This window comes from Ovis canadensis, chromosome 6 (assembly GCF_042477335.2).
Source record: "Ovis canadensis isolate MfBH-ARS-UI-01 breed Bighorn chromosome 6, ARS-UI_OviCan_v2, whole genome shotgun sequence".
NCBI lineage: Eukaryota > Metazoa > Chordata > Mammalia > Artiodactyla > Bovidae > Ovis > Ovis canadensis.
The window spans coordinates 38,054,889-38,081,705 of NC_091250.1; the positions used below are offsets into that span (position 1 = coordinate 38,054,889).

At 40.3% G+C, this 26,817-nt stretch overlaps 2 protein-coding genes and 1 long non-coding RNA gene across 12 annotated transcripts in view; all 3 read left to right on the forward strand.

Annotated features, from left to right (window-relative positions):
• The window catches only part of UBE2D3 (ubiquitin conjugating enzyme E2 D3), a 66,218-nt gene extending 64,056 nt beyond the window's left edge, over nucleotides 1-2,162 (forward strand). For all 9 annotated transcript variants that reach the window (XM_069593598.1, XM_069593602.1, XM_069593601.1 and 6 more), the window contains one exon: nucleotides 1,294-2,162. In XM_069593598.1, the coding sequence (XP_069449699.1) occupies nucleotides 1,294-1,339 (46 nt within the window). In that variant the 3' untranslated portion in view covers nucleotides 1,340-2,162. The remainder of the gene's footprint in view (nucleotides 1-1,293) is intronic.
• Nucleotides 2,163-21,724: 19,562 nt separating this feature from the next.
• The window catches only part of MANBA (mannosidase beta), a 120,910-nt gene continuing 115,817 nt past the window's right edge, over nucleotides 21,725-26,817 (forward strand). The window contains exons 1-2 of one of the 2 annotated variants that reach the window (XM_069593606.1): nucleotides 21,725-21,827; nucleotides 22,815-23,425. In XM_069593606.1, the coding sequence (XP_069449707.1) occupies nucleotides 23,249-23,425 (177 nt within the window). In that variant the 5' untranslated portion in view covers nucleotides 21,725-21,827; nucleotides 22,815-23,248. Of the gene's footprint in view, nucleotides 21,828-22,814; nucleotides 23,426-26,817 lie in introns of those variants that run through there. The other variant, XM_069593607.1, reaches the window with a different exon arrangement.
• Nucleotides 25,115-26,278, forward strand: LOC138442362 (uncharacterized). The gene is made up of 2 exons (XR_011257662.1): nucleotides 25,115-25,205; nucleotides 25,558-26,278. It is a non-coding gene; the product is annotated as an uncharacterized lncRNA (long non-coding RNA).

Consider the following 26,817-nt stretch of genomic DNA (forward strand, 5'->3'; position numbering starts at 1 on the left):
TATAGCACCAGTAAGAAATGAAAATTTTAGTATCTTTTTCAAATTACTATAGAATTTAAATTTTAACTTTTAAAATTGGTATATTTTAAACTTCAATACTATATGGAATGTGGTGACTTAGTTAAAATTTTGCCAAGAGATAATAATGTAAGGGATAAACACTTTTTTAAGCCTCACTATCTGTACTAAATGTTCATTACTGACAAGCATGCATTAGTGTCAGCTATACTTTGTGGCTACCTGTATGCTAAATGAAACCTTTGTTTTAAAGTGCTGGCTTTCTGAGAGGTATCCTTGAATGAGGTAACCACGAATTGGTAGAGAAAGAACTTAAAGTTAGAAAAACGGTTGAACTATGTTTAGTTCTTGGTTTGAAATGAAGTTAATATTTTTATAGAGGTCAAACTGTAAATATAAATCAGTTCTCCTATGTCCTTTTAGATATTCCTTTCTTAAGGTTATCACTATAATTTTTGTTCTGGTAAGTAGTCTATGACATGGTAGTAATACAGGGAGAAATTGATAGCATTTTATCAATATTAGTGATCTTCCTCAGTAGTAAATATCCTTGCTTGTGTATGAATTACCTGTTGATCATTTTAAACAAAGATGCCCCCACTTGTACTCCTTACTAGTTTCATCCATCAGGTCTCGGTGGGGTTTGTTAATTGCCAATCACTACCCTTTAAAAGTAACAGGTGATTTTGATTAGCACATATAACTCACAGCCCACCTCCTCTTGAAAATTACTGCTTTTTTGTCATCTTCCCCAGTGTCTTAATCTACCTGTGCCGAAGTCTCAAAGGCATTTTCTTTTAGGTAATATCCAGGGTGAAGTAAATTATCATGAAGTCCAGGATTCAGATAAAAATGTTTGCTCAGTCTGGCTTTCATGGGAGTTTCTATAGATCTACAGATAAGTGCACTATTCTGATAATAGGTCCATGGCAAATTGTAAAAAAAGGTTAACCTTTGTTGGAATGTATACTAATTGTAAAATTTCTAATAGACCATTAGGTCAGTAGTAGGAGAGAAAAAAGGTCTTTGATTTTTGCTAGCCTATCCATATGTTTATGAAAGTATTACTTTGATTAGGACACTGTATTGAAGCATAATGGTCTTGTTTCCTACAGTGCTTTGAGTACCAGTGCTTTTTCTTCCTTGTTGACTTTATCCTAATTGTAGCCATTGAAGATGACTCCATGATAAGTCTAGAAGTAAAATACTCTTTCCTTACCTTTTAAGTATTAAGAATTATTTTAAATTTTTAAATAACATCTTTTTTATTTACAGGTACAACAGAATATCTCGGGAATGGACTCAGAAGTATGCCATGTGATGCTACCTTAAAGTCAGAATAACCTGCATTATAGCTGGAATAAACTTTAAATTACTGTTCCTTTTTTGATTTTCTTATCCGGCTGCTCCCCTATCAGACCTCATCTTTTTTAATTTTATTTTTTGTTTACCTCCCTCCATTCATTCACATGCTCATCTGAGAAGACTTAAGTTCTTCCAGCTTTGGACAATAACTGCTTTTAGAAACTGTAAAGTAGTTACAAGAGAACAGTTGCCCAAGATTCAGAATTTTTAAAAAAAAATGGAGCATGTGTATTATGTGGCCAATGTCTTCACTCTAACTTGGTTATGAGACTAAAACCATTCCTCACTGCTCTAACATGCTGAAGAATCATCTGAGAGGGAGGGAGATGGATGCTGAGTTGTCACATCAAAGGAAGCAGCATTATTCTAGCAGCATCCATTCTTGTTTAAGCCTTCCACCGTTAGAGATTTGAGGTTACATGATATACTTTATGCTCATAACTGATATGGCTGGAGAATTGGTATTGAATTTATAGCATCAGCAGAACAGAAAATGTGATGTATTTTATGCATGTCAATAAAGGAATGACCTGTTCTTGTTCTACAGAGAATGGAAATTGGAAGTCAAACACCCTTTGTATTCCAAAATAGGGTCTCAAAACATTTTGTAATTTTCATTTAAATTGTTAGGAGGCTTGGAGCTATTAGTTAATCTATCTTCCAATACACTGTTTAATATAGCACTGAATAAATGATGCAAGTTGTCAATGGATGAGTGATCAACTAATAGCTCTGCTAGTAATTGATTTATTTTTCTTCAATAAAGTTGCATAAACCAATGAGTTAGCTGCCTGGATTAATCAGTATGGGAAACAATCTTTTGTAAACGCAAAGCTGTTTTTTGTATATACTGTTGGGATTTGCCTCATTGTTTGACATCAGAGATGATGTAAAGTTCAAGAGAGTGAATATTTTGCCATGTTCAGTTAAAAGTATGCAGTCTGTTACAGGTTGACATTGGTTGACCTGATTTATGCAGAATTTGCTATTCAGATAGTGTAGCTTTAGTATGCTGCATATGATACTGGCAGCCTGGGAGTTCATAGATGGACTTGGGACCCAGCAGATTTGAAACATGTATATGGAGTTTAAGAAATTTATTTTCCAGGTGCAACCCCCATCTAACTAAATTTTTTCTTCACCTTGTACGCTTGACAGCTGAAAAGACCATAACATGGGAGTAATAATGGGTCAAAATTTACAAAATAAAATACTGTTTTGGTGTGGGAGTTGTCATGAGGCTATGTTGAAGTGACTGACTATGTGGGATATTGAGTTTTTTAATGGATTGAATATCCATTAAAATGGATTTGTTCAGCCATTTACATTAATGAGCATTTAAATGCAACAGATACCATTTCAGGTGACTTAACATGAATGAATAAAAGTCAATGCTATTGGATTATTTTTTGTTTGACAAGTGCAATCTGTGCCACTTATGTAACTTCTGTAGTAACAAGGGCATTATCATTCTTCACCCTATCTAATTCTGACCCTATAGTTTTATTATTTTTTCCTAGTTTCTTTGATTTGTCCATTGCTTTCTTATGGTCCTGTATTCAACTTCTAGCACATCTGTGACTTTTCTCCACTTACACATATTTGCACTGCTTACACTTATGTGCAATCTTACTCCTTGTCTGCACACAGATGTGGAAAGCTAGATATAAAATAAATGTTAAAGCTTGATTTTTATAAACATTTTAATATGTAGTTTGGACATGATTTATTGAATTAAGGTTCTTTAAACTGAGAGTGAAATGCATGCCTTCCGAAAATGTTTTGGCTTTGTTAATTCTGTAATAAGCATTTCATTGAGAAATATCAATCCAGTTATACCATTTTGCAATGAGTGAATATTTTATTCTATCTTTGCTTTAAAAATAACTCAAGGGTACATATTATACTGTTAAAACTGTGTTGGATTCAAAGTACAAATAAGTAAGATACCTCCTCAAGGTAAGAAACTTTTTGGCTCTATTTTTAGGATAATTAACAAGATTCCCTCAAAATAATAGCTTTTATAGTAGGCATATCATTTCTTGAAAACCAGCCACGAATAAAACATGTCAGAGCTGGATTCTACTTGGCTTTCAAATTGACCTTTTTAGCTACAGATAACCCTTAAGTTTTTATAGAGATGACTTCCTGAAGCTACTGTCATAATGATTAATAGATGTGTCCAGTTCTCTGTATCTTTGACTTGATGCTTTCTATATTTCCTATGTCACTTCTAAGGGAACAAGCCATAAAGGCTTCTCCAGGTTTAACAGAACAGTAAAAGTACCTGGAAAACCAACATTTTTGAATGTATGAACACTGGACTTGAGATCATCTGCAGTGAAACCTTCAAAAGAATCCAAGAATTTGCCCTTTCCCCCATATATACTAATAGTGCCATGTATAGCACTGAAGTGATTATTAACATTAAAAATTGATTTTGGTTCTTCCTGTTTCTTACATCTTTTAATGCATAATTCAGTTTTAAATTATGTTGTTTATCTTAACCTGTGAGGATTATAGTCCAGTTGACGTAATGATAAAATTACATTCTAAGTGACTCATTCCTGGGCAAGTTTGCAATGTGATAATCAGATTTAAAAGAAACTACTTGGCTTTCTTGTGTGGGTGTACTCACAATTTTTTAAAAGTATGAACCACAGTTAACTGGTGGTCTCAGGGGTAGTGAAACACTCACTTTTTTTTTAATGGTTTAGTTGACATAATTCAGATATTGACCATCCTGTGTTAGTGATTTGGAAGTGATCAGATTAGCCATGTTTTGTGTTGGCGTAACAAAACTGTTAAATGATTGTTGCTTATAGTTTTAAGTGAATTTGTCTCTATTTTATGAGGAACCCAGTGCAAGTCACTAAATATTGTCTAATAGTGACATCAGCATAACACTTGTAATAGCTAAGGTTTAACTGAGCTTAAAGAATTGTTACCATTAAAGTCTGTGTTTAAAGACACTCTGGTCTTAACTTGGTAATTCCAGCTAACATGAAATTCACACTTAATGTTGTGTGTGAGTTCTGTTTTGAACTTACAGTTGTAACAAAAACTGTGGTCTATAAAGGATTTAGGATTCTCAAAGATGAGCAATATCACTATCATTTGAGAAGTTCTTTAAAATGGAAATGATCAAATCCCACTCCAGGCCTACTGATTCGGAAACGAATGACACAGTGGCCGGTTTGAAGAAGCCATTAAAGTGGTCTTGGAAGGTCTGTTCTTTGCTCTCCCTTGTAATAGACTTCAGCAGTAATACTTTGACCCTATGATTATTTTACTCTTCTTTCATGGTTGTAAGAACATACATGCCCAAGTGTTAAATTTCTAACATACTTCATATTTGAATTACGCCATAGGTTGATTTACATGTTTACTTAATGTATTAACATCCCATAATGAACTAATTTTAAGTAGCAGTCTTAACAGATAGGACTTTATTCTAAGAAATGTGATTCAACTAAAAGCCAAGAAGTGTTTAAAAAGAGTAACCAGGTGCTAGTTTTCTGCTAAGTGTTGGCTAGATAGATAGCTGAACATGGATTTGAGCCCTGGTCATACTCTGGCTGAAGCAACTTTTGGGAGAATGAGAGGGTTGAAAGGTAAGATGTCACATTAAGGGTATTTGGTGTCCTCACTGAATTACAGATACTAAACATACTGTAAGGTAACAATTAAAACTTTTTGTAATCCCCTGCTGTAAAGGAAAAATAAATGGTAAAGGTATTTGGACCAGAATTTTGAAAGGTGACAGCCTCTCCCACTCCCGAAGTATTCTGTGTTAAAAAATGAAAAAGTTCACAAAAGGCTAGGAAGCTTGCTGTTGGCTGTCCCCACCCCCACCTCCAGGTTCCCAGTAAATCACTGTTTCACATCCTTTTCTACAACCCTGCTAACTACTCATTCCTTTCTTGGCCTCATTTTGAAAAAAATTCTAATGATTCTGATACACAGTGTTCCTGATAGTTGCTTTATTACATGGAATATGTTATTTAACATTCCATTGTTAATTCTCTCTCCAGGTTGTGGACGTTCTGGATGAAATAATGTTTTTTAAGAGCCCTCTTTAATTTTTTTCTGTATTGTAGAAAATGGTTTTGTGAAATAACTACTTTTCATTCTTACTAGTGTCTGAGCCTCTGTGTAAACTTGGTTCCTTGTTTACCCTGTCAAATTTGAATATTATCAAGTAGGGTCAAACAATGAAATACTTTGATATCCCTAGTTGCTTAAGAACAGTTAAACATTACCATATGATTACCAGCCATTGTTCTTAACACTTGCGTAGCTTCCTATTCATCATCCACCTCACTTTCTAAAGAATGATGGACTTTTGTACACAGACACACATTTCTACCTCTTGGCCTCTGCAAGTGTAAACATTTCAGTTGCATTTGCCCCAAACCTAGGCATCGTTTCTTAAACTTGCAAATTAAACATCTCTGTCAGTTCTACCTACATTTTTTTTCGGAATCTACCTGTTTACCACATTTCACTGCTGCCATGATGGTCTATGTGGTCTAAATCTATATTGTTTCTTGAGTTATGGCAAAAGCCTAAGTGGTCTCCCTTTTCATTTCGTAGCAATTTATCATCCATGCAACACCAGGCATATTCCTTTAAAAGTACATTGGGTCACATCATCGCTTTGCTCCAAACCTAATGTTTTCTCATCTCATTAAGAATAAAGGCCAAATCCTAAAAGCAGTTTACAGGCTGGAAGTGACTTTTCTCACCACTTCATCCCTAATAACTTCCCCACCAGCTTCCTCAGCTCAGTCACACAGGCCTCTGCTGAGGCTTGAACACAGTGGGCTTTTTCTTACCTCAAGATGTTTGCCATCATTCTTCTCTTTTACCTGGGATTATCAAAGATAAAATATGGCTCGCTCTTCCTTAATCGTTAGGTTTCAAATGTCAACCTATCAGTGATTTTTCTCAACTATTCTACATAAAATACCAACAGCACTGCCACAGTAGAGTGCACCATGGCAGTGTTAAGTAATAACCACCCTAACATGGAGGCTTCCCCAATGGCTTAGCAGGTGAAGCATCCACCTGCAATGCAGAAGATGTGGGTTTGATCCCTGGGTTGGGAGGATACCCTGGAGAAGGAAACTAACCCAACTAATATTGCCTGAAAATGTTAATGGACAGAGGAGCCTGGCAGGCTATAATTGATGGATGCTTCTTGACTCTTTAAGTATCTCAGTGAGTGGTTGGACATTTCCATTTCTGTCAGTATAGATGATTACACTGACCAACTCTTTACGTGAAAAAGCAACTAAACATGCTGAGGGGGAAGCACTTAAAAAAAATAATGTTCTTAATCTCAAGCCCAAACCAAATTGAAACCAGGAACCCAAAAGAAGCAGGCTATAATCAGAAACTAGCTAGCATCTTGAGAACACTTGAAGAATCAAATGAAGTATATTTTCATTTTCATGACCCTGGCAAAGCCCAGAATACATCCAAAGAGTGGTGTCAATTAGGATAAACCCAAATACAGACAATGAGTCTGCATGTCTTGAATCTTCATTCTTTGTGGCAGAAGAATATTCTCTTAGAATATGTAATAATAGTTTGACTTTGTGAAAATTTGCCACTCTAAATCTTACTACGTGGATAGTCTGAAAACCCAAGCAGAACATTTTTTAAAGTTGTTCCAAATCAGCAACCTGGTGCTGGTGGAAGTAAACAAATACTCTGTAGGGACTCAATAATAGCTCACAGTTAAAAACCAGAAAAGAAAGTACAACAGAACTTAGTACTGCACCATGGAACTGATGTGCAAAAGTTTCAGACATTAAAAACATCAGATCATACAAATTGAAAGTAAAATTTTCTTCCAGATGACAGAAAAATCAATATAAATTATTAGAGCTAATAATTCAGCAAAATTATAGGATACAAAATCAACACAAATTAGTTGTATTTTTTTTTCTGACTGAGCTGTGCAGCTTGCATGATCTCAGTTCCCCAACCAGGGGTGGAACCTAGGCCTTGGCAGCGAAAGCCTGAAATCCTAACCATTAAGCCACCAGGAAACCCAGTTGTATTTCTACTATAAGTAGCAATGAAGAATTACAAAATGAAATTAATAATTCCATTTATAACAGAGAATAAAATACTTAGGAATAAATTTAACCAAGGAAGCAGCAAAACTTGTATACTGCAAACTACAAAATATTTCTTAAAAAATTAAAGTCCTAAATAAATGGAAAGACATCCAGTGTTCAGGTATACAGGTCAAGAAGCAACAATTAGAACCAGACACGGAACAACCTACTGATTCAAACTTGGGAAAGGAGTACGTAGGACAAGGCTGTATATTGTCACTCTGCTTATTTAACTTCTATGCAGAGCACATCATGCGAAATGCTGAGCTGGATAAAGCACAAGCTGGAATCAAGATCAACAAGAGAAATACCAACAACCTTGATAGGTATGATAGGTATGAAGATGATAACACTCTAATGACAGAAAGTGAAGATGAACTAAAGAGCCTCTTGGTGTAAGAAGAAAGTGAAAAGCTGTTTAAAACTCAACATTTAATAAACGAAGATCATGGTATCTGGTCCCATCACTTCATGGCAAATGGAAGGGGGGAAAGTGGAAGCAGTGACATTTTATTTTCTTGGGCTCCAAAACCACTGCAGATAGTTGACTGCAGCCATGAAATTAAAAGACACTTGCTCCTCAGAAGAAAAGCTATGACCAACCTAGACAGCATATTAAAAAGCAGAGACGTTACTTTGCCGACAAAGGTCAGTCTAGTCAAAGCTATGGTTTTTCCAGTCCTCATGTATGGATGTGAGAGTTGGAGCATAAAGAAGGCTGAGTGCAGAATTGATGCTTTTGAATTGTGGTGCTGGAGAGGACTCTTGATAGTCTCTTGGGCATCAAGATCAAACCAGTCAATCCTATAGGAAATCAACCCTGAATATTCACTGGAAGGACTGATGCTGAAGCTCCAAAACTTTGGTCACCTGATGTGAAGAGCAGACACATTGGAAAAGACTGATGCTGGGAAAGATTAAAGTCAAAAGGAGAAGGCAGAGGATGAAATGGTTTGACAGCATCACCAACTCAATGCACATGAATTTCAGCAAACCCTGGGAGACAGTGAAAGACAGGGAAGCCTGGCATGCTGCAGTCCAGGGGGTTACAAAGAGTCAGACATGATTCAGCAACTAAACAACAACAACTTCTTTGTTCATGGATTATAAGATTTGTTATTGTTAAGATTGCAATGATCCCCAAAGCAATCTACAGATTCAATGCAATCCCTATCAAAACCCCAGTGATTGTTTTTACAGAAATGGAAGATACAAAAAAATTCATACAGAATTACAAAGGAGTACAAAAAATGTGAAAAAAAAAGAGGACTCATACTTCCTAATTTCAAAATTTATTACAAAGCTACAGAAATCAAAGCAGTATGATACTAGCATGAAGATAAACTTATAGGACAATGGAATATAATTGAGAATTCAGAAATAAACTCATATACATCTTGTGGTCAACAGGATGCCAAGACCACTCATGGTGAATAGTCTCATGAGGAATGAAGAGTCTCTTCAACAAATGGTGCTGAGACAACTGAATATTAACATGTAAAAAAACAAATTTGGGCTCCTACCTTACATTATATACAGAAATTAACAAAATGGATCAAAGTCCTTAGTGAAAGACCTAAAATTACATAAAACTCTTGGAACAAAAAAGGAATATACTTTTTTTAGTTTGGATTGAGCAATAAATTCTTAGAAATGATACCAAAAGCACAAGCAATGAAAAAGAATAGATAAATTGGACTTGCCCCAAATTTTAAACTTCTGTGTATCAAACTATACTATCAAAATAAAAAGACAACTTAAAGGATAGGAGAAAGTATTTGCAAATGACATATCTGGTAAGTGTCTAATATCCAGAATACATAAAGAATCCTTAAAACTCAACCAAAAGGTAAGTAATCCAATATAAAAATGGGCAAAAGATTTGAATAGAAGAGTTCTCCAAACAAAAGTGGCCAGCAAATGTGTAAAAGATGCTCAACATCATTGGTTATTAGAGAAATGCAAATCAAAACCATAATCAGGTACCACTTCACACTGGGATAGCTATAACTTTTTAAATATGGAAAATTAGTGTTCTTGAGGATTTGGAGACTCTGGAGCCATTTGTACATTGCTGGTGGGAATGTAAGATGATAGAGCTTCTATGGAAAGCAGTTTGCTAATTTCTAAAAAAATTAAACACAGAATAACCATATGACCTAGCAATTCCACTCCAAATATATACCCAAAAGAATTAAAAACATATTCAAATAAATATTTATACATGAATGTTCATAGCATTATTCACAGTAAAGATGGAAACAACGGATGAATGAATAAACAAATTGTGATATAACGATCCAGTGACATTATTCAGCCATAAAAAGGAGTGTTGTGCTGATACATGTTACAACATAGGTGAATCTTAAAACATGTCACTAAATGAAAGAAGCCAGACATAAAAGGAAATATATTGTATGATTATATTTCTATGAATATCTAGAATAGTTAAATTTATTAATAAATCTGACAAAAGTCAGATTTATGTGTGCCACGGATGGGGGTGGGGGTCATGGAAAAGAATGAGGACTGACTGCTTAATGGGTATGAGGTCTCCCTTGTGAATGATAAAAGTACAGTACCTTGGAACTTAGAGGTGATGATTGTACACCATTGTGAACACACTAAATGCCACTGAATTATACATTTTTAAATAGTTAATCTCATGTTATATGAATTTCCTGTCAAAATAATCAGCCACAAAAAGCAGAAGCCAACACTCATGTAATACTTTTTAGGTGCCAAGAACTGTTCTGAATTCTTAACTTCTAATTCTCATTACAAGCATATACTTATTACTTACACATGTTTATTATCAACAAATTTATATACTTATTAACAAACATATTCTTACATGATTATCTCTGCTTTACAGATGAGGAAACTGAAGAACAAAGAGGATAAATGACTTACACAAGGTTAATGGCAGAAGTTAGGATTTTAGTCCAGGTAATGAAATTCCAGTCTTTCCTCTTAACCATTGTGCCAGAAATAAAAGTTTCAAACATGAATAAAGAGCAAGAGACTATAAAAAATGACAAATCATATTTGAAAAATAACCAAAAGCAGTGCTTCCAGAAATTTTTAAAAATAAAGTAACTCAAATTTCATCTGTGACCTTGCAGCCTTGGCCAGGTGATAAACTTTTTGCAGTCCCCTTGACATGGAAATCAAAGATCCTACATGGTTTGCTTTTTGTGGCCTGGAGGGTTACACACCTGAACAGCCTGGAGGGCTGTGTATAGCCCACCTGCAGTCCAGGGGTCCATACAGAGCTGCCATTTCCTCTGCAAATAAAGTGTGTGTGTGTGCGCACACACACACACATCAACAGGTAGATTGACTGAAGAGTAAAAATGGAAGATTTGTCAACAGTGGAAACAGAATATAGTGTAATATTAACTTCAATATGCTGAGAAGAAATATTTATCACCCTAGAATTCTATACCAAGGAAAATATCCTTCAAGAATAAGGGTGAGTAACATGGATAAGTCTGAAAAACAGTGTTGATCAAAAGAAATTTAAAAAAAAGAAAAACTGTGTGATTCTATCTGCATGACATCCAAGAAGACACAAAATTAAACGATGGCTCTAGAAATGGAGCAGCCATCACCTGGAATGGGAAGAATTTGGAGAGAAGCACAAGAGAACTTTCTAGAATGAAATGTTCTGTATCTTAATCAGGGTGTGATTACACAAGTATGTATGTTTGCCAAAACTCACTGAACTGTGCACCGTGATGGTTAATTTTATGCGGCATAGGATGCCCAGGTAACTGGTTAAACATTATATCTGGGTGACTTGATGAGGGTCTTTGCAAAAGCAATCAGCATTTGAATCTGTAGACTCAGTAAATCAGACTGTCCTCCCTGAACTGAACTGACATCATCCAATTCATTGAGGGCCTAAGCAAAACGAAGAAAAAGAAATAATTTGCTCTCTGACTAACTACACAAGTTAGAACATGGGTGTTCTTCCAGAGCTGTTTGATATACAAACATCCTTTATGAAAAGATTGGGAGAAAAAAAATCAAGTGCCACTATTCACAATATGTTCAGAAATATCAGAGAATTATCATCCAATATTCCAAAACAAATTTGGTATGTGAATCTTTTCACTGCAAAATTTATGAAATTGAATATAGATCAAAGCTGAGATGGGTGAGGAACTTCCCTGGGGATCCAGTGACTAAGATTCCAGACTCCCAATGCAGGGGGCTCAGATTCAGTCCCTGGTTGGGGAACCAGATCTTGTGCGGTGCATGCTACTAAGACCTGGCACAGTCAAATAAATAAAGTAAATATTTTTTACAAAGTGAGATATGCTGTAAGTATAAAATTTACGATAGATTTTGAAGTCTGAGTGTGAAAAAAGAATGTAAAATACTCAATAATCACAGCATATTGAATACGTTAAAATAATATTTTACTGTATTAGTTTATATAAGATTATGAAAATGTCACCTGTTTCCTTTTTACTTTTAAAAAACATTTACATTTATTTTTGACTGCGCTGGGTCTTTGCGGCTGTGCATGGGCTTTAGCTGTGGCGCGCAGGGGCTACTCTCTGGTGCGGTGCACGGGCTTCTCTTTGCAGTGGCTTCTTTTGTTGCCGAGCACAGGCTTTAGGTACATGCGCTTTGGTAGCTGTGGCTCTTGCGCTCCAGACTCCAGGCTCAGTAGTTGTGGCACACGAGCTTAGTTGCCTCGTGCCATGTAGGATCTTCCCGGACCAGGGATCAAACCAGTGTCCCCTGCGTTGCAAGGCAGATTCTTAACCACTGGACCGCCAGGGAAGCTCTCTTTTTACTTTTTAAAATGTGACTACTAGATATTTTTTAATTGGGCTTCCCTGGTGGCTCAGAGGTTAAAGCGTCTGCCTGCAACGCGGGAGATGAGACCTGGGTTCCGTCCCTGCGTCCGGAAGATTCCCTGGAGAAGGAAATGGCAACCCACTCCAGTATTCTTGCCTGGAGAATCCCATGGGTGGAGGAGCCTGGTGGGCTACAGTCCACGGGGTCGCAAAGAGTTGGATTCCAGATATTTTTTAAATTACTTTGGGTTATTACACAATATTTATATTGGACTGCTCTGGATGTCTCATTTTTATTGGACAGCCCTAAAATGATTGAATAGCCTAATGAATATAAATTGAGAGAGAATACTGTCTTTACCTGAGTATCCTAGCAATCGGTGACTGAGGCATACCTTAATTACTTATCTTTTAAAATGTATTTATTTATTTTTGTGAGGTACAGTCCTGGAATAGAGAGAGTGTAGGCAAAAGGAATTAAGACAGAGGAAGAAGGAAAAACCCCTTTGGGTAATTGCTGGGGAAGCCTGATCCCATGTTCTGTGGCTTGGTGCCTCACTGGAGATTACAAACGATGACAGAAGCCACCATCTCCAAGGGACTGATTGGTTTAGGCCTTGGATCCTAGGGCGACTAAGGATCTTGTCATGGTGGGTTGTCTTGTGTCTGTTGGGTTATGGTACCTGTAATTTCCCATTGATATTTAACAGTGGACATGGAAATAGTAAGAGATGTTCCAGTGCCTCTCCTAGGTTCTGTTCTCACTGGGTTGTAGCAACTCTAGCTTCATTTGATAATCAGTTCATTACCCCAGTCAGTACATTAGCTCATTCTTTACCTGCTTGTTCACTAGAACAAGAAACCCCAAGTGACTCCACAGTATTAGTCACAACTTCCAAATGGGTGGAAGCCTGCATCCTTCTCCAACCCTGCATCCAAGACTTCTGACCTAACAGAGTCAACAGTTTCAGGAACAGGAGAAATAAATTCCATTAGTGAGTCACTGACAGTGATGATGAGAGAGCCTACTTCTGCTTTTACAACCTGGTTTTTATACCTGTGGATTCTAGTTCTGGGGAGACATAGCACCATACATTGACCATTTTGTCGTTGTTCTGTCACTAAGTTGTGTCCGACTCTTTCGTGACCCCATGCACTGTAGCCCACCAGGCTACTTTGTCCATGGGATTCTCCAGGCAAGAATGCTGGAGTGGGTTGCCATCTCCTTCTCCAGGGGATCTTTCCAATGCAGGGGTCGAATCGTGTCTCCTGCATTGGTGGGCGGGTTCTTTACCACTGAGCCAGCAGGGAAGCATACTGACCATAGTTCAGTGCATATCCCACATCCTGAAGTAAAGTGCTACAACCTCATGAGGTGCTGTCTGTCCTCAGGCTGAAACTGCCACAGGCCATTCCACTGTTTTTTGTTAGTTTTTGAGAGGAAGTTGTCTGCTCCTGTGATAGGGTACTTGGTAAAATAAGTGATTCTCAAGGTCGTGAGTTCACCTGCCTGTCTTCACATCTCCTTTTACTCAGGTATGCCTGTTTTCTAAGGCAATGCTGCGGGGATATCATTTTAAGAGGTAAATAATTCTGTAAAGTCTCAGATGGTATTAGTGGAAATACTGCAGTCAGTTAAGGCAGAACATATACAGAATCCATGTTAATTCCAGTACATCAATTTGATGCCCCAATCAAGGAGGTCCAATGTAATTAATGTGCCAACAGGTGGCTGCTTGGTTCTCCTAAGGAACAGTACCCTTATCTAGGGCTCAGAATTAGTCTCTGCTACCCGGTGGTTGGGCAATCAGAAGAGACAGTAAGATATCCTTGGTGAGAGAAAGCCCATATTGTTGGGTTCATGCATAGCCTTCATCTCTGTTACAAGGGCCAGTCTCTTCATGAGCCCAATATCAAGTACAGAAACAGTGAACAGAGAGGCCAGCTGAACTTCACAGGACTGTCTTTCTGTGTACCTAGTTGTCAAGAGCCCACTCTGCACATGTTCTCCTGTGAATGTCAGGGTCCATGTATATATTATCTACCCAGACCTCCACATCCTCTGTATTCTAGTTTTATTTTCTTAAGGCCATGATGAACCAAACAAGACTTTTGGCTACGCCCAAATGTCAGTATATAACTATGCCTCAAACCACCTCTCCTTTCACACGAAGTGAAAAATAAACATGGAGTTCACAAGTCTGTGCACTGGGAAGATTTCCCTTCACCAGTGTCATTCAGGGCCACTCCTAAGTAGGACTGTAAGTGGCAGCAGTCCTTTTCTGGCCAGCTCTAACACATATTGCATCAGCCCAGGTAAGTATCAGGCCTATCAGTCAGGCATAAGGAACCACCCATGAGGTCATTAGTGTCATCATCAGTGCAAGTCATGTAATTTCTGTTTTGAGTCTGGATGTATCACTTCTACACACAGTGGAACACTGCAGCCCTACCCAGCTTTATGGCTTGGTTGATTTATTGACTATGCCAAAGCCTTTGACTGTGTGAATCACAATAAACTGGAAAATTCTGAAAGAGACGGGAATACCAGACCACCTGACCTGCCTCTTAAGAAACCTGTATGCAGGTCAGGAAGCAACGGTTCGAATGGACATGGAACAACAGACTGGTTCCAAATAGGAAAAGGAGTACATCAAGGCTGTATATTGTCAGCCTGCTTATTTAACTTCTATGCAGAGTACATCATGAGAAATGCTGGGCTGCAGGAAGCAGAAGCTGGAATCAAGATTGCCAGGAGAAATATCAATAACCTCAGATATGCAGATGACACCAACCTTATGGCAGAAAGTGAGGAACTTAAGAGCTTCTTGATGTAAGTGAAAGAGGAGAGTGAAAAAGTTGGCTTAAAGCTCAACATTCAGAAAACGAAGATCATGGCATCCGGTCCCATCACTTCATGGCAAATAGATGGGGAAACAGTGGAAACAGTGTCAGACTGCATTTTTCTGGGCTCCAAAATCAGTGCAGATGGTGACTGCAGCCATGAAATAAAAAGACGCTTACTCCTTGGAAGGAAAGTTATGACCAACCTAGACAGAAAATTATGACCAACCTAGACCGGCGCACTAAGCGTGGGTGAGAGGAGCTACCCCACGTCTGAGGTCAGGGGCAGGGCCGAGAGTGCCAGGCTGCGATGGCGCAGGAACAGCCGAGAGGAGCTACCCCGCGTCCGAGGCCAAGGGCGGCCAGGAGGAGCCACCCCATGTCCGAGGTCAGGGGCGGCGGCCGGGAGGAGCAACCGCACGTCCAAGGAGCTGTGGCTGTGCGGGTGCAGGAGGGCCTAGAGGAGCTATCCCACGTTGAAAGTCAGGAAGGGGAGCGGTGAGGAGATACCCTTCGTCCAAGGTAAGGAGCAGCCGCTGCGCTTTGCTGGAGCAGCTGTGAAGAGATACCCCAAGCCTAAGGTAAGAGAAACCCAAGTAAGATGGTAGGTGTTGCAAGAGGGCATCAGAGGGCAGACACACTGAAACCATACTCACAGAAAACTAGTCAATCTAATCACAGTAGGACCACAGTTCAGTTCAATTGCTCAGTTGTGTCCAACTCTTTGAAACCCCATGAATCACAGCACGCCAGGCCTCCCTGTCCATCATCAACCACGGAGTTCACTCAGACTCACGTCCATCGAGCCAGTGATGCCATCCAGCCATCTCATCTCAGAAAATGCTGGTTTTAGAAAAGGCAGAGGAACCAGAGATCAAGTTGCTAGCATCCATTGGATCATGGAAAAAGCAAGAGAGTTCCAGAAAAACATCTATTTCTGCTTTACTGACTTTGCCAAAGCCTTTGACTGTGTGGATCACAATAAACTCTGGAAAATTCTGAAAGAGATGCACATACCAGACCACCTGACCTGCCTCCTGAGAAATCTGTATGCAGGTCAGGAAGTAACAGTTAGAACTGGACATGGAACAACAGACTGGTTCCAAATAGAAAAAGGAATATGTCAAGGCTGTATATTGTCAGCATGCTTATTTAACTTCTATGCAGAGTACATCATGAGAAACACTGGGCTGGAAGAAGCACAAGCTGGAATCAAGATTGCCAGGAGAAATATCAATAACCTCAGATATGCAGATGACACCACCCTTATGGCAGAAAGTGAAGAGGAACTAAAAAGCCTCTTGATGAAAGTGAAAGAGGAGAGTGAAAAAGTTGGCTTAAAGCTCAACTTTCAGAAAACAAAGATCATGGCATCTGGTCCCATCACTTCATGGGAAATAGATGGGGAAACAGTGGAAACAGTGTCAGACTTTATTTTGGGGGGGCTCCAAAATCACTGCAGATGGTGACTGCAGCCATGAAATTAAAAGACGCTTACTCCTTGGAAGAGAAGTTATGATCAACCTAGATAGCATATTCAAAAGCAGAGACATTACTTTGCTGACTAAGGTCCGTCTAGTCAAGGCTATGGTTTTTCCTGTGGTCATGTATGGATGTGAGAGTTGGACTGTGAAGAAGGCTGAGCGCCAAAGAATTGGTGATTTTGAACTGTGGTGTTGGAGAAGAGTCTTAGAGTCCTTTAGACTGCAAGGAGATCCAACCAGTCCATTCTGAAGGAGTCAGCCCTGGGATTTCTTTGGAAGGAATGATGCTAAAGCTGAAACTCCAGTACTTTGGGCACCTCATGCGAAATGCGAAGAGTTGACTCATTGGAAAAGACTCTGATGCTTGGAGGGATTGGGGGCAGGAGTAGAAGGGGATGACAGAGAATGAGATGGCTGGATGGCATCACTGACTTGATGGATTTGAGTCTGAGTGAATTCCAGGAGTTGGTGATGGACAGGGAGGCCTGGCGTGCTGGGATCTTGGGGTCGCAAAGAGTAGAACACAACTGTGCGACTGAACTGAACTGAACTGAGACAGCATATTAAAAAGCACAGACATTACTTTGCTAACAAAGGTCCGTCTAGTCAAGGCTATGGTTTTTCCAGTAGTCATGTATGGATGTGAGTTGGACTGTAAAGAAAGCAGAGCACTGAAGAATTGATGCTTTTGATATGTGGTGTTGGAGAAGACTCTTGGGAGTCCCTTGGATTGCAAGGAGATCCAACCAGTCCATCCTAAAGGAGATCAGTCCTGGGTGGTCATTGGAAGGACTGATGCTGAAGCTTAAACTCCAATACTTTGGCCACCTGATGCGAAGAGCTGACTCATTTGAAAAGACCCTGATCCTGGGAAAGATTGAGGGCAGGAGGAGAAGGGGACGACAGAGGATGAGATGGTTGGATGGCATCACTGACTCAATGGACATGGGTTTGGGTGGACTCCGGGAGTCGGTGATGGATAGGGAAGCCTGGCGTGCTGTAATGGGGTCACAAAGAGTCGGACACGACTGAGTGACTGAACTGAACTCATCTGAAAATCCTCAGGTCAGGCTGCAGAGTCATTTGGTGTACTATGGTCAGATGTTTGATCTCTATTAAGATCCAGCAGTACAGCTGCACCTACTTTTTCCAACCAAATCAGTTCTTTATGGTGAAGTATACAGCCTTGCTCCAGATTATAAGTGTCTACACTGTGACTCTTCTACTAGAGCTTGCCCCAAACTCAATATATCCTCCATGGATAGCTCTACCACTATCACACCTAATGGACCACAAGATATAGGTATGGTTTTTCAGGCGTGCCCACAGGCAATTACAAAGACTTTACTTGACGGGTTTCATGAGGGAAAGGTGTCCTCCCCAACTAGACTTGGTGTACAGTCACAGTGAGGACCTATTATTGCCCCTCTGACTGTTTATGCTCCTCGCATATTTACAGACCTAGTTTCAGTGACTTCCTTCCTAGTTCTCTTTATCTGAGGCCTTAGCCAGAGGTCTTGTTCAGGTGACTGTGCTAATATCTCCTTATTGGGGAGGAGAAGTGGGAAACCTTGAAGGTATTTATTCCTACTCAAACTCAGTACCCAGCAATTTTCCGCTCCTAGCCCTTCCCCCTCTCTCCCCTCCCCTATTCAGGGCCCATAAAACATCCAGTGCCTTTTGTTTCAGGGCTCCCTCTATGTGAGACAACCGCCACATCTGTGCTGATCCACCTGACCCTCGACGGGTATGCCATTTTATGGGGGAATGAGGCAGGAGTGAGTTGGCATCTTCTCCAGGTTTAGCCCCTTGCATATAAGTGATTAACAGCTTCACTGTTACTTTCAGCCAGGCCCCTTGCTTTAATCGGCTGTTCTGACGCCTAACAGCTCAGTTCTCCTAGTTCAGCTGAGTCCCTCATAGGGTAGCGGTAATCCTCCAACTTTGTTCTTCAATACTGTGTGGGTTATTCTGGGTCTTTCACCTCTCTTATAAGCTTTAGAATCAGTCTGTCAGAATCCTCAAGATAACTGGCTGGGATTTTGATTGGGATCACATTGACTATAGATCATGTTGGGAAGAACTGACATCTTGACAATATTGAGTCTTCCTATTCATGAACATGGAGCATCTCTCCATTTACTTAGTTCCTCTTTGATTATTTTCACCAGAGTTTTGTAGTTTTCCTCATATAGATTTTACACATTTTTGTTATATTTATACTTAAGTGTTTCTTAATTTTTGAGGAATTTGTTTATAATACTTATTTTTGTTTGGTTGCACTGGGTCATAATTGCAGCACGTGGGATTTTTAGCTGTGGCAAAAAAACTCTTCAGCAAGTCATGTAAACTCTTAGTTGCAACATGTGGGATCTAGTTCCCTGACCAGGGATCGAACCAAGACCTCCTGCTTTGGAGCAAGGAGTCTTAGCCACTGGATCCCCAGGGAGGTCCCATACTTAACTATTTTATTTTGAGGGGTGCTAATGTAAATAGTGTTACATTTTTAATTTCAAATTCCTATTGTTCCTTGTTGGTATCTAGGAAAATGATAGACTTTTGCATATTATATCCTATAACCTTGATATTGTATCCAATATCCTTGTATATCCTGTAACCTTGCTATCGGAGAAGGCAATGGCACCCCACTCCAGTACTCTTGCCTGGAAACTCCCATGGATGGAGGAGCCTGGAAGGCTGCAGTCCATGGGGTGGCTGAGGGTCGGACACGATGAGCGACTTCACTTTCATTTTTCACTTTCATGCATTGGAGAAGGAAATGGCAACCCACTCCAGTGTTCTTGCCTGGAGAATCCCAGGGATGGGGGAGCCTGATGGACTGCCGTCTATGGGGCTGCACAGAGTCGGACACGACTGAAGTGACTCAGCAGCAGCAGCAGCAACCTTGCTATACATTGCTTATTTATTATTTCCAGTTTTGTTATTGTTATTGATTTTCTACACAGGCAATCATGTCATCCACCAAGATAGTTTTATATCTTCCTAGACTGTATACTATTTATTTCCTTTTCTTTTCTGATTACATTAGTTATGACTTCCAATATGAAGTGGGAAAGGAGTGACAAGAAGAGTCATTCTTGCCTTATTCCTAATCTAAGCAGAAAAACTTCTAGTTTCTCATGATTTAGTATAATGTTAGTTCTTTGTGAATGTTATTTATCAAGATGAATAAGTTCCCTTTATTCCTAATGTGTGTAGAGTTTTTATCATGAATGGTTTTGGATTTTGTCAAGTTATCTTTTTTTTTTTGATCTATTGATAAGATTCTATAATTTTTATTTTTTAACCTATTACTGTAATGAATTACATTAATTGATTGAACGTTGAGCCAGCCATGCATACCCAGAGTAAATCCTGCTTGTTTATGGTGTGTGTATATATATATATATATATATATATATTTACATACACACACTTTAAAAATATATTGTTAGGTTCCGGTTGCTAATGTTTTGTTAGGGATGCTTTCATTTATGTTCATGAGAGATATTGGTCTGTAGTTCTCTTTACTGTAAGGTCTTTGTCTGGTGTTGGTATCAGGCCAATGCTGGCCTAATATTTTAAATTCTTGTCCTGACAACTGAACATCCCTGCTATACATGAGTCTGGTTCAAGGGCTTGCTCTGTTTTTGCCTTGTAATTTTTTTGTTGAAAGCCATACATAATGTATGGGGTGAAAGGAACAGTGGCAAAGAGGCCTTCAGTGATTTAGCGGGAGGGCATGAGGAGAGAGGAAGCCTATAGAGGAAGCTTTTTATAGTGCTGTGATTAGGCCTTAGTCTTTTAGTGAACTTGAGCCCTGGGCTGTGAATTTCCTAAGTGTTTCTCGTGTTTCTTTACAGCCCCTTAGTTAGGGCAAGAAGGCTAGGGGGTATTTCCCTTCTTCTGTGTTAAGCTCTGATAAAACTCCATCAGGTAAGGCTCTGATAAAATAATGTCTCTTGAGGTAGCCCTTCAGAATGCTTCACGTATTTCACAAGTTCCTTTCCCCTGTCCCCCTGCTGGAAGTTTGAGGGAAATACCCGAGAATCTTCAGTGTGACAACTGATAGATCTGGAAACAAAACACAAAATCCTAGGAGACCCACAAAGGCTGAGTTCCTGTGGAGTTTTTAAACTCTCAGATTTGTCCACACTGAGCCTCCAGCAACTCAGTAATTAAGAGTTTAGATTTTCCTTCCCTAGTGCTGCTTTTCACAGAGTTTTCTACTCATGGGTTTCTGCTCTGGTAAGTTGTGATTCTCTGTAAACACCTGTCTTTTTCTCCAATTTCAGGGGCAGCAATTTACCCTGAAGTCTCTGACAGATCTAACAAAAGCTGGTGATGTTCAGTTTGTTCAGCTTTTTACTTGTTTTTAAGGATACAGTGATGACTTTTAAGCTCCTGACATGATAAAACAGTAACTGAAAGTCTTTTATGTCTTTGACCCATGGATATATATGTATGTGTGTATATATACACACATACATATATATATATATATTTGGAGCAATTTTATATTAACATCAAAACTGAATAGAAAATACAGACATCCCATATACGCCCTGCCCCCATACATGCACAGCCTCTACCCCATTATCAACATCCCCCACTAGAATGGTACATTTATTATCATCCATGAACCGAGCTTGACACATTATTATCACCCAAAGTCTAAAGCTTACATTAGTTTTACGGTTCACTCATGGTGGTGTACATTATATGAATTTGGATCAATGTGTTTTCAAAGTGAAGTAATCCTAATGATGTCATATTTGTGTCTTGGGCTGAAAGGAGGAATGCTAAGTCTCTATTCTTGTTTTTTAAATAGATGCCCTAAAATGCTTGTAATAGAATAACAGAATATTTCCAAACATATTCACAGGGATGAGATGGATTTTCCTTTGACTTGGCTTAATGGGTTCTCTGGGATTTACAAACAAAAACAAACACCCCTTTGCCACCCTTGCTGCCAGCAGTCTTGTTATCAGTTCTGAACAGACTAGGGCTGGCCATTTAATGTCATGAATCAGGGAATATAATTTGAGTTTAGAGCTCCGTTCCTATTAGAAGTAAAAATGCTTCTGGAGTGAAGAAGCCTTTGAACCAGCCAGAGCTTTTCCCCCTTAACATCAATGGGCCCCACTGCAAGGAGATGAGAGCTGGGAAAGGTGAGTTTGGGTCCTTTCTAACCGTCTGACAGGCGGTCACCTGACTTCTTTGGACCTTGTTCGCTCAGCTGTAAAGCCAGAGGCTTGGGCTGGATAATCCAAATGTCCCTAAAAGCCAAGGCATCTTTTGAAAACGCTGACTGTAAAAAAATAAAACACCATCCTGTGTCTACAGAATCAGGCAACTCCAAGGCCATCATAAGGCAAAACAAAGGTTGGATATGATGAAGGGAGAACTTCTCTTCAAAGACTTTTGCTTAAATATAGAAATAAGGCAGATAACATCGACACAGTCATATATCAGTCTATTTTATGCAATGTGAAATTCCTTCTTAACTTCCCAGATCACAGTTACATCCAGTTGCAAAATTGGGACTCAGGTAAACTGCACCGCCATGAGACTTAACATAAACCTGTGGTATTTTTTGGGTACCTTGGCATTCCTAGGACAGCCAAATATGTTAACTCATTGTATGCTGATCACAAACCGGAAAAAAGAGTACTGTCTCCATTTTCGAGTTCAAAGAACAGGGGTATTAGAAATTTCGTGGCTTGCCTGAGTCCCACAGCTAGTGAGCGACAGAGGATTTTAAATTTGCCTGTGCATTTTAGTTCAGGTTTCCCGAACGTCAGGAACCTCCTCTGCGTGACTTTACAAAACAGAAGGTTGTAGTCCACGAACATCAGGCCAACGTGCTTTATTTTCTCTGGCTGGGCCCTATGTTGCACGCTGTACACGAATTTTCTCAGCTCTCACAACCCTACGAATAGGTACTTTAGTATTTATACTTGTTTACTGCGCAGACTATTCTTGAGACCAACCTGTAGAGCAGCAAAAGATGCGCGTTACCCGCGCCGGGGAGACCCCTGCAGCACGGACGAGGGTCTGGGGAAACTGGGGGAAACTGAAGTGATGGGGTGTCTTGGTTTTCTGTTCTTTGGAGCGTCTCTGGCTGTATTCTCCTCACACTACTGTCTGTCCCTGAGCTCCCCGAGGCTGCGCGCCACTTTGCGCCCAGAGATTCGTGTGTCCCAATTACCGTGCCTGGCTCTCGCCTTCCGTTCAGACGCCGAAGCAGTTGGAATAAGCGCAGAGGAGGACGCAGACCGCGGCAGTCCGAGTCCAGAGCTATCCGAGCCCGGAGCGGAGCACAGGTGCAGAGGCTCCCGCTCTCGCAACCTCAGGCTTCCGTCAAACCGCGCGATTTCCGCGCTGCCACCCCGCCTGCGGACCTGGAGATCCGCTGAGTTGCCTATAGCTCAGCTGACCTGGGGGCGTGACCGCGAATCGGGGGCGGGGGCGGGACCGGGGGCGGGCCCCGGGGCGGGGACATCCAGAGCTCAAGCCGAGGGTGGCTTCCGCTGCCCACCGCATCCCTCGGTTTCTTGCCCTGTGCGTCTGTCGGGTACCGGCCAACACCATGCTCCTCCGCCTGCTCCTGCTTCTTGCGCCGTGCGGCGCGGGCTTCGCTACCGCGGTGGTCAGCATCAGCTTGCGGGGAAACTGGAAGATCCACAACGGGAACGGTTCGCTGCAGCTGCCCGCGGCGGTTCCCGGTTGCGTGCACAGCGCCTTGTTCAACAAGAAGATCATCAAGGTACTGTGTGCGGCCGCCCCGCCAGGAATCTGCGCCCAGGTCCCTTGCGCGGTGAGAGGGGCCCAGGAACAGCCTGGCCGCCCCCGAGCCCGGCGGTGTTCTCCTGGGTTTGGCACTAACTTCCGCTTTGCTTCTTGTGGTCTCCAGGGGGTTGGGGGTGAGGCGGGGGCAGGGTGGCGAGGCAATGTATCTACTCTTGGCGAAGAGCACCCTTGGGGTCCAGGCTAGATGGAAGCTGAGCCACCCTCACACTCGGGCCGCAGTAACTCAGGAAAGCGGAGCTTCAGGCAGTTATACTGGCATGGTTTTCCGCTGAAGCGTGGATTTGAAAGGACATGTCACTGACGGAGCCTAAGGCGGGGGATAAGTGTTTCAACTACCCGAACACTGCAGGGGACGATAGTGTTTTGCCAAGTGTTAACTATATTCAATGATGCCTTAGTTTTTCATTTTAGCTTCTAGGGTCAGATTTGGAATTGATACAGCAGCACATAGGCTGAGGAGGAGACCCGCAAGTGTAAGGTTAGGATTGTCAGTGCTAGTGTAAAGGCTAAATAACTGCTAAGGCTGGTTGGTGGGATATGAAGAAAGATGCTGTTTCCTTGCAGTGCATGTGATGTGGTGTGTGTGTCCCAATAGATGCTTCAGTTTGTAGACTTCTTATGGAGGACGTTTTCCTGTTCGGCTGCCTGTGGGTAGAGGTTTGCAAACAGATTGCCACTTCCCACTGTTTTTCCCTTCCATCTGCTGCACGTCTTTAATGGCTTTGCCTGGGACAAGATGTCCTTGATAAGTGGTTGGCACACATTGTTCTGATCCTCCTAAAAACTCCAGGGTAAGTGTCACACCGTATAGGAGGCTATGAAGTCAGGCCAGGCTGGGTTAGAATTCCATTTCTGCCACTCTAAAGAATAAGTCTTCTTATCTGCATGTTATGGATGATATGAGTTATGGAGCCCAGAGAAGTTAGAGAATGTACCCAAGATCACACAGCAACTTTGAGTGACAGAAAGGGAATTCTAAATCAGCCTGGCCTGACTTCAAGGCCTTCTGTATTGTATGACACTTCCCCTGGTGGTTTGAAAAATCATGTATTTTTAAAGCACTGGAGTTAACTGTCACGAATATAATTCAAAGTTTACTGAAATGACAGGACAATTGACAGGTTATGCAGATTTCTGATCTGGTATCATTAGCTCTTTTTCAAGAATGTGTATCAGAAAAGACAAATGTAAATGTAACTGACCATGGTCCTGTTTATTATTTTTTTTTAGTAAGTCATTCTCAAACTTAAGTATTTAAACTATTTTTAGTTAACAAACTGCTTATGACATGGACCTTGGTACCCTAAGGTTTTACTAACTCATACTGTGAGGATGCTTGTGCTTATATTGCAGTGTCTCTCCTGCCTCATTTACCTGATTAAAATAAGGCAATGGGAAATCACTAGTGGCTGTAGTAAATCAGCATACTGATCCATGTTACAGAGCTGCATACCAAGAAACCTGTTATTACTCGTTAAAGTGAACGATGTGCTCATAGACTGAAACAACTGACTTTTCCTCATGGGAACAATTTACAATGTCTGTTAGATCTGTTAATAAATTCTTAGGAAAACTTTAAGTTTCAATAAGGTAGATGTGGGCTTCCTTGAAGGGCTCAGTGGTAAAGAATCCGTCCACAGTGCAGGAGACATTGGGTTGGAAAGGTCCCCTGGAGAAGGAAATGGCTACCCACTGCAGTTTTCTTGCTTGGAGGATCCCATGGACAGAGGAGCCTGGTGAGCTGCAATCCTTGGGGTGGCAAAAGAGTCAGACACAACTTAGTGACTAAACAACAACAAGGCAAATGTAGGTCTTAAATGATAGATGAGAGATGGGGAGCTTTTGGCTATTGGGGAACTCCAGGACTATTGATAATAACCTACATCAAGTATCATGTTGAGTAATATGATGTTATTCTACCTGCTTTATTATAACATCCATTTTTGGTGATGACCTCAGAAAATATTCTATAGCTTAGAGCAGATGCTGGCCTACATATGGTGTTTATGTGAGAACTTGAACATACCTTCTTGAAGTCATTCACCTAATTGTCTCATAAATATTTATTTGGTACCTCCATTATTCTAGGTGCTTGGAATTGGTAGCTTATGGTGAACCATGGATTCATGATCTCCGAAGAAGATTTAGCTTCAGGACCAGGGACCAAGCTTGATCACTCAGGAGCTTTTGTGTAGCAGAGTGAAAAAGGGACAGAGAAAAACCTCTGACATAAACATCAGAAGGGGACTGAGAGTGCCCTACTGGCTAGTCTTAGAAAGGGAGTTATATACTTTTTTCACTTGGTCATTACTGTAAATCAAAAGAATGTTTCAAGGTTGTAGACCAACTCCTACAATATACTTTTAAGATAACAGGATTAGAACTAACAATAGAAAGATCTTATCAGACCCACTCCCATAATATACTTTTTTTTTTATAATATACATTTTTAAGATGACAGGATTAGTCAGAAGGTTAAGAAGGAGGAAAGTCCTCAAGAAGGATACATTATTGTCATATAATCATTGGTACAGAGTTTAAGGGAAAACATACCCTTGAGCAAGATGAATTGTTTTGTTGTTCAATCATCTGCTCTGGACTTAAAGAAAAAAATGTTTGTCCTTTTCTCCTTGAGAACTCCAGACCCCTATCTTCTAGAGAGCCCCACACCACCCACTCCCACAATATATATCTTAAATTAACAAGATTAGAACTAACAATAGAAAGGTCTTACCAGACCCACTCCCACAAAGTCTTGAGATAAAGAAAACCTTCTTGTTAAAAAAAAAAAACAAACAAAAAAAGAAAACCTTCTTGTTAAGGAGAAACATGTCCTCGCGCCAGACACATTGTTATACTGACTAAAACAAAGCAATGTAGAAAATAAGTTTGTCTTTTTCTCCTTGAGAGCCCCAGACCCCTTGCTCCTTCTCCAGGACTCTGGACCCCTTTCTCCTCCTGGAGGACCCTGGACTTCTGATCAACCTACCCAGGAGTTGCCTCTCAGAATCAAGTGGTGAAGAAAACAGGTTTTGTCCCAATAGACATCCTAGTGGAGGAGATAAATAATAAACAGATATTAATAGATAATATAGTGACAGCTGGTACACTGAAAAAAAAAATAAGGCAGGTTAAAGGAAGAGAGAATGAAGGCTGATTGGAAAAGGTCTATTTTTTAAAAAGTGGTTAAAGATAGCCATTTTGATAAAGATCTTCTGAGGAGATCAGTTTTAAGCCAAAGTGCACTTGCAGCAAAAAAAAAGGAAGAAAAGATGGCAGTGGGGAGAGGAGAGGCCTTGAGACAGGAACATGCTTGGTGAGCTCCAGAAATAGCCAAAAGGCAAGTGT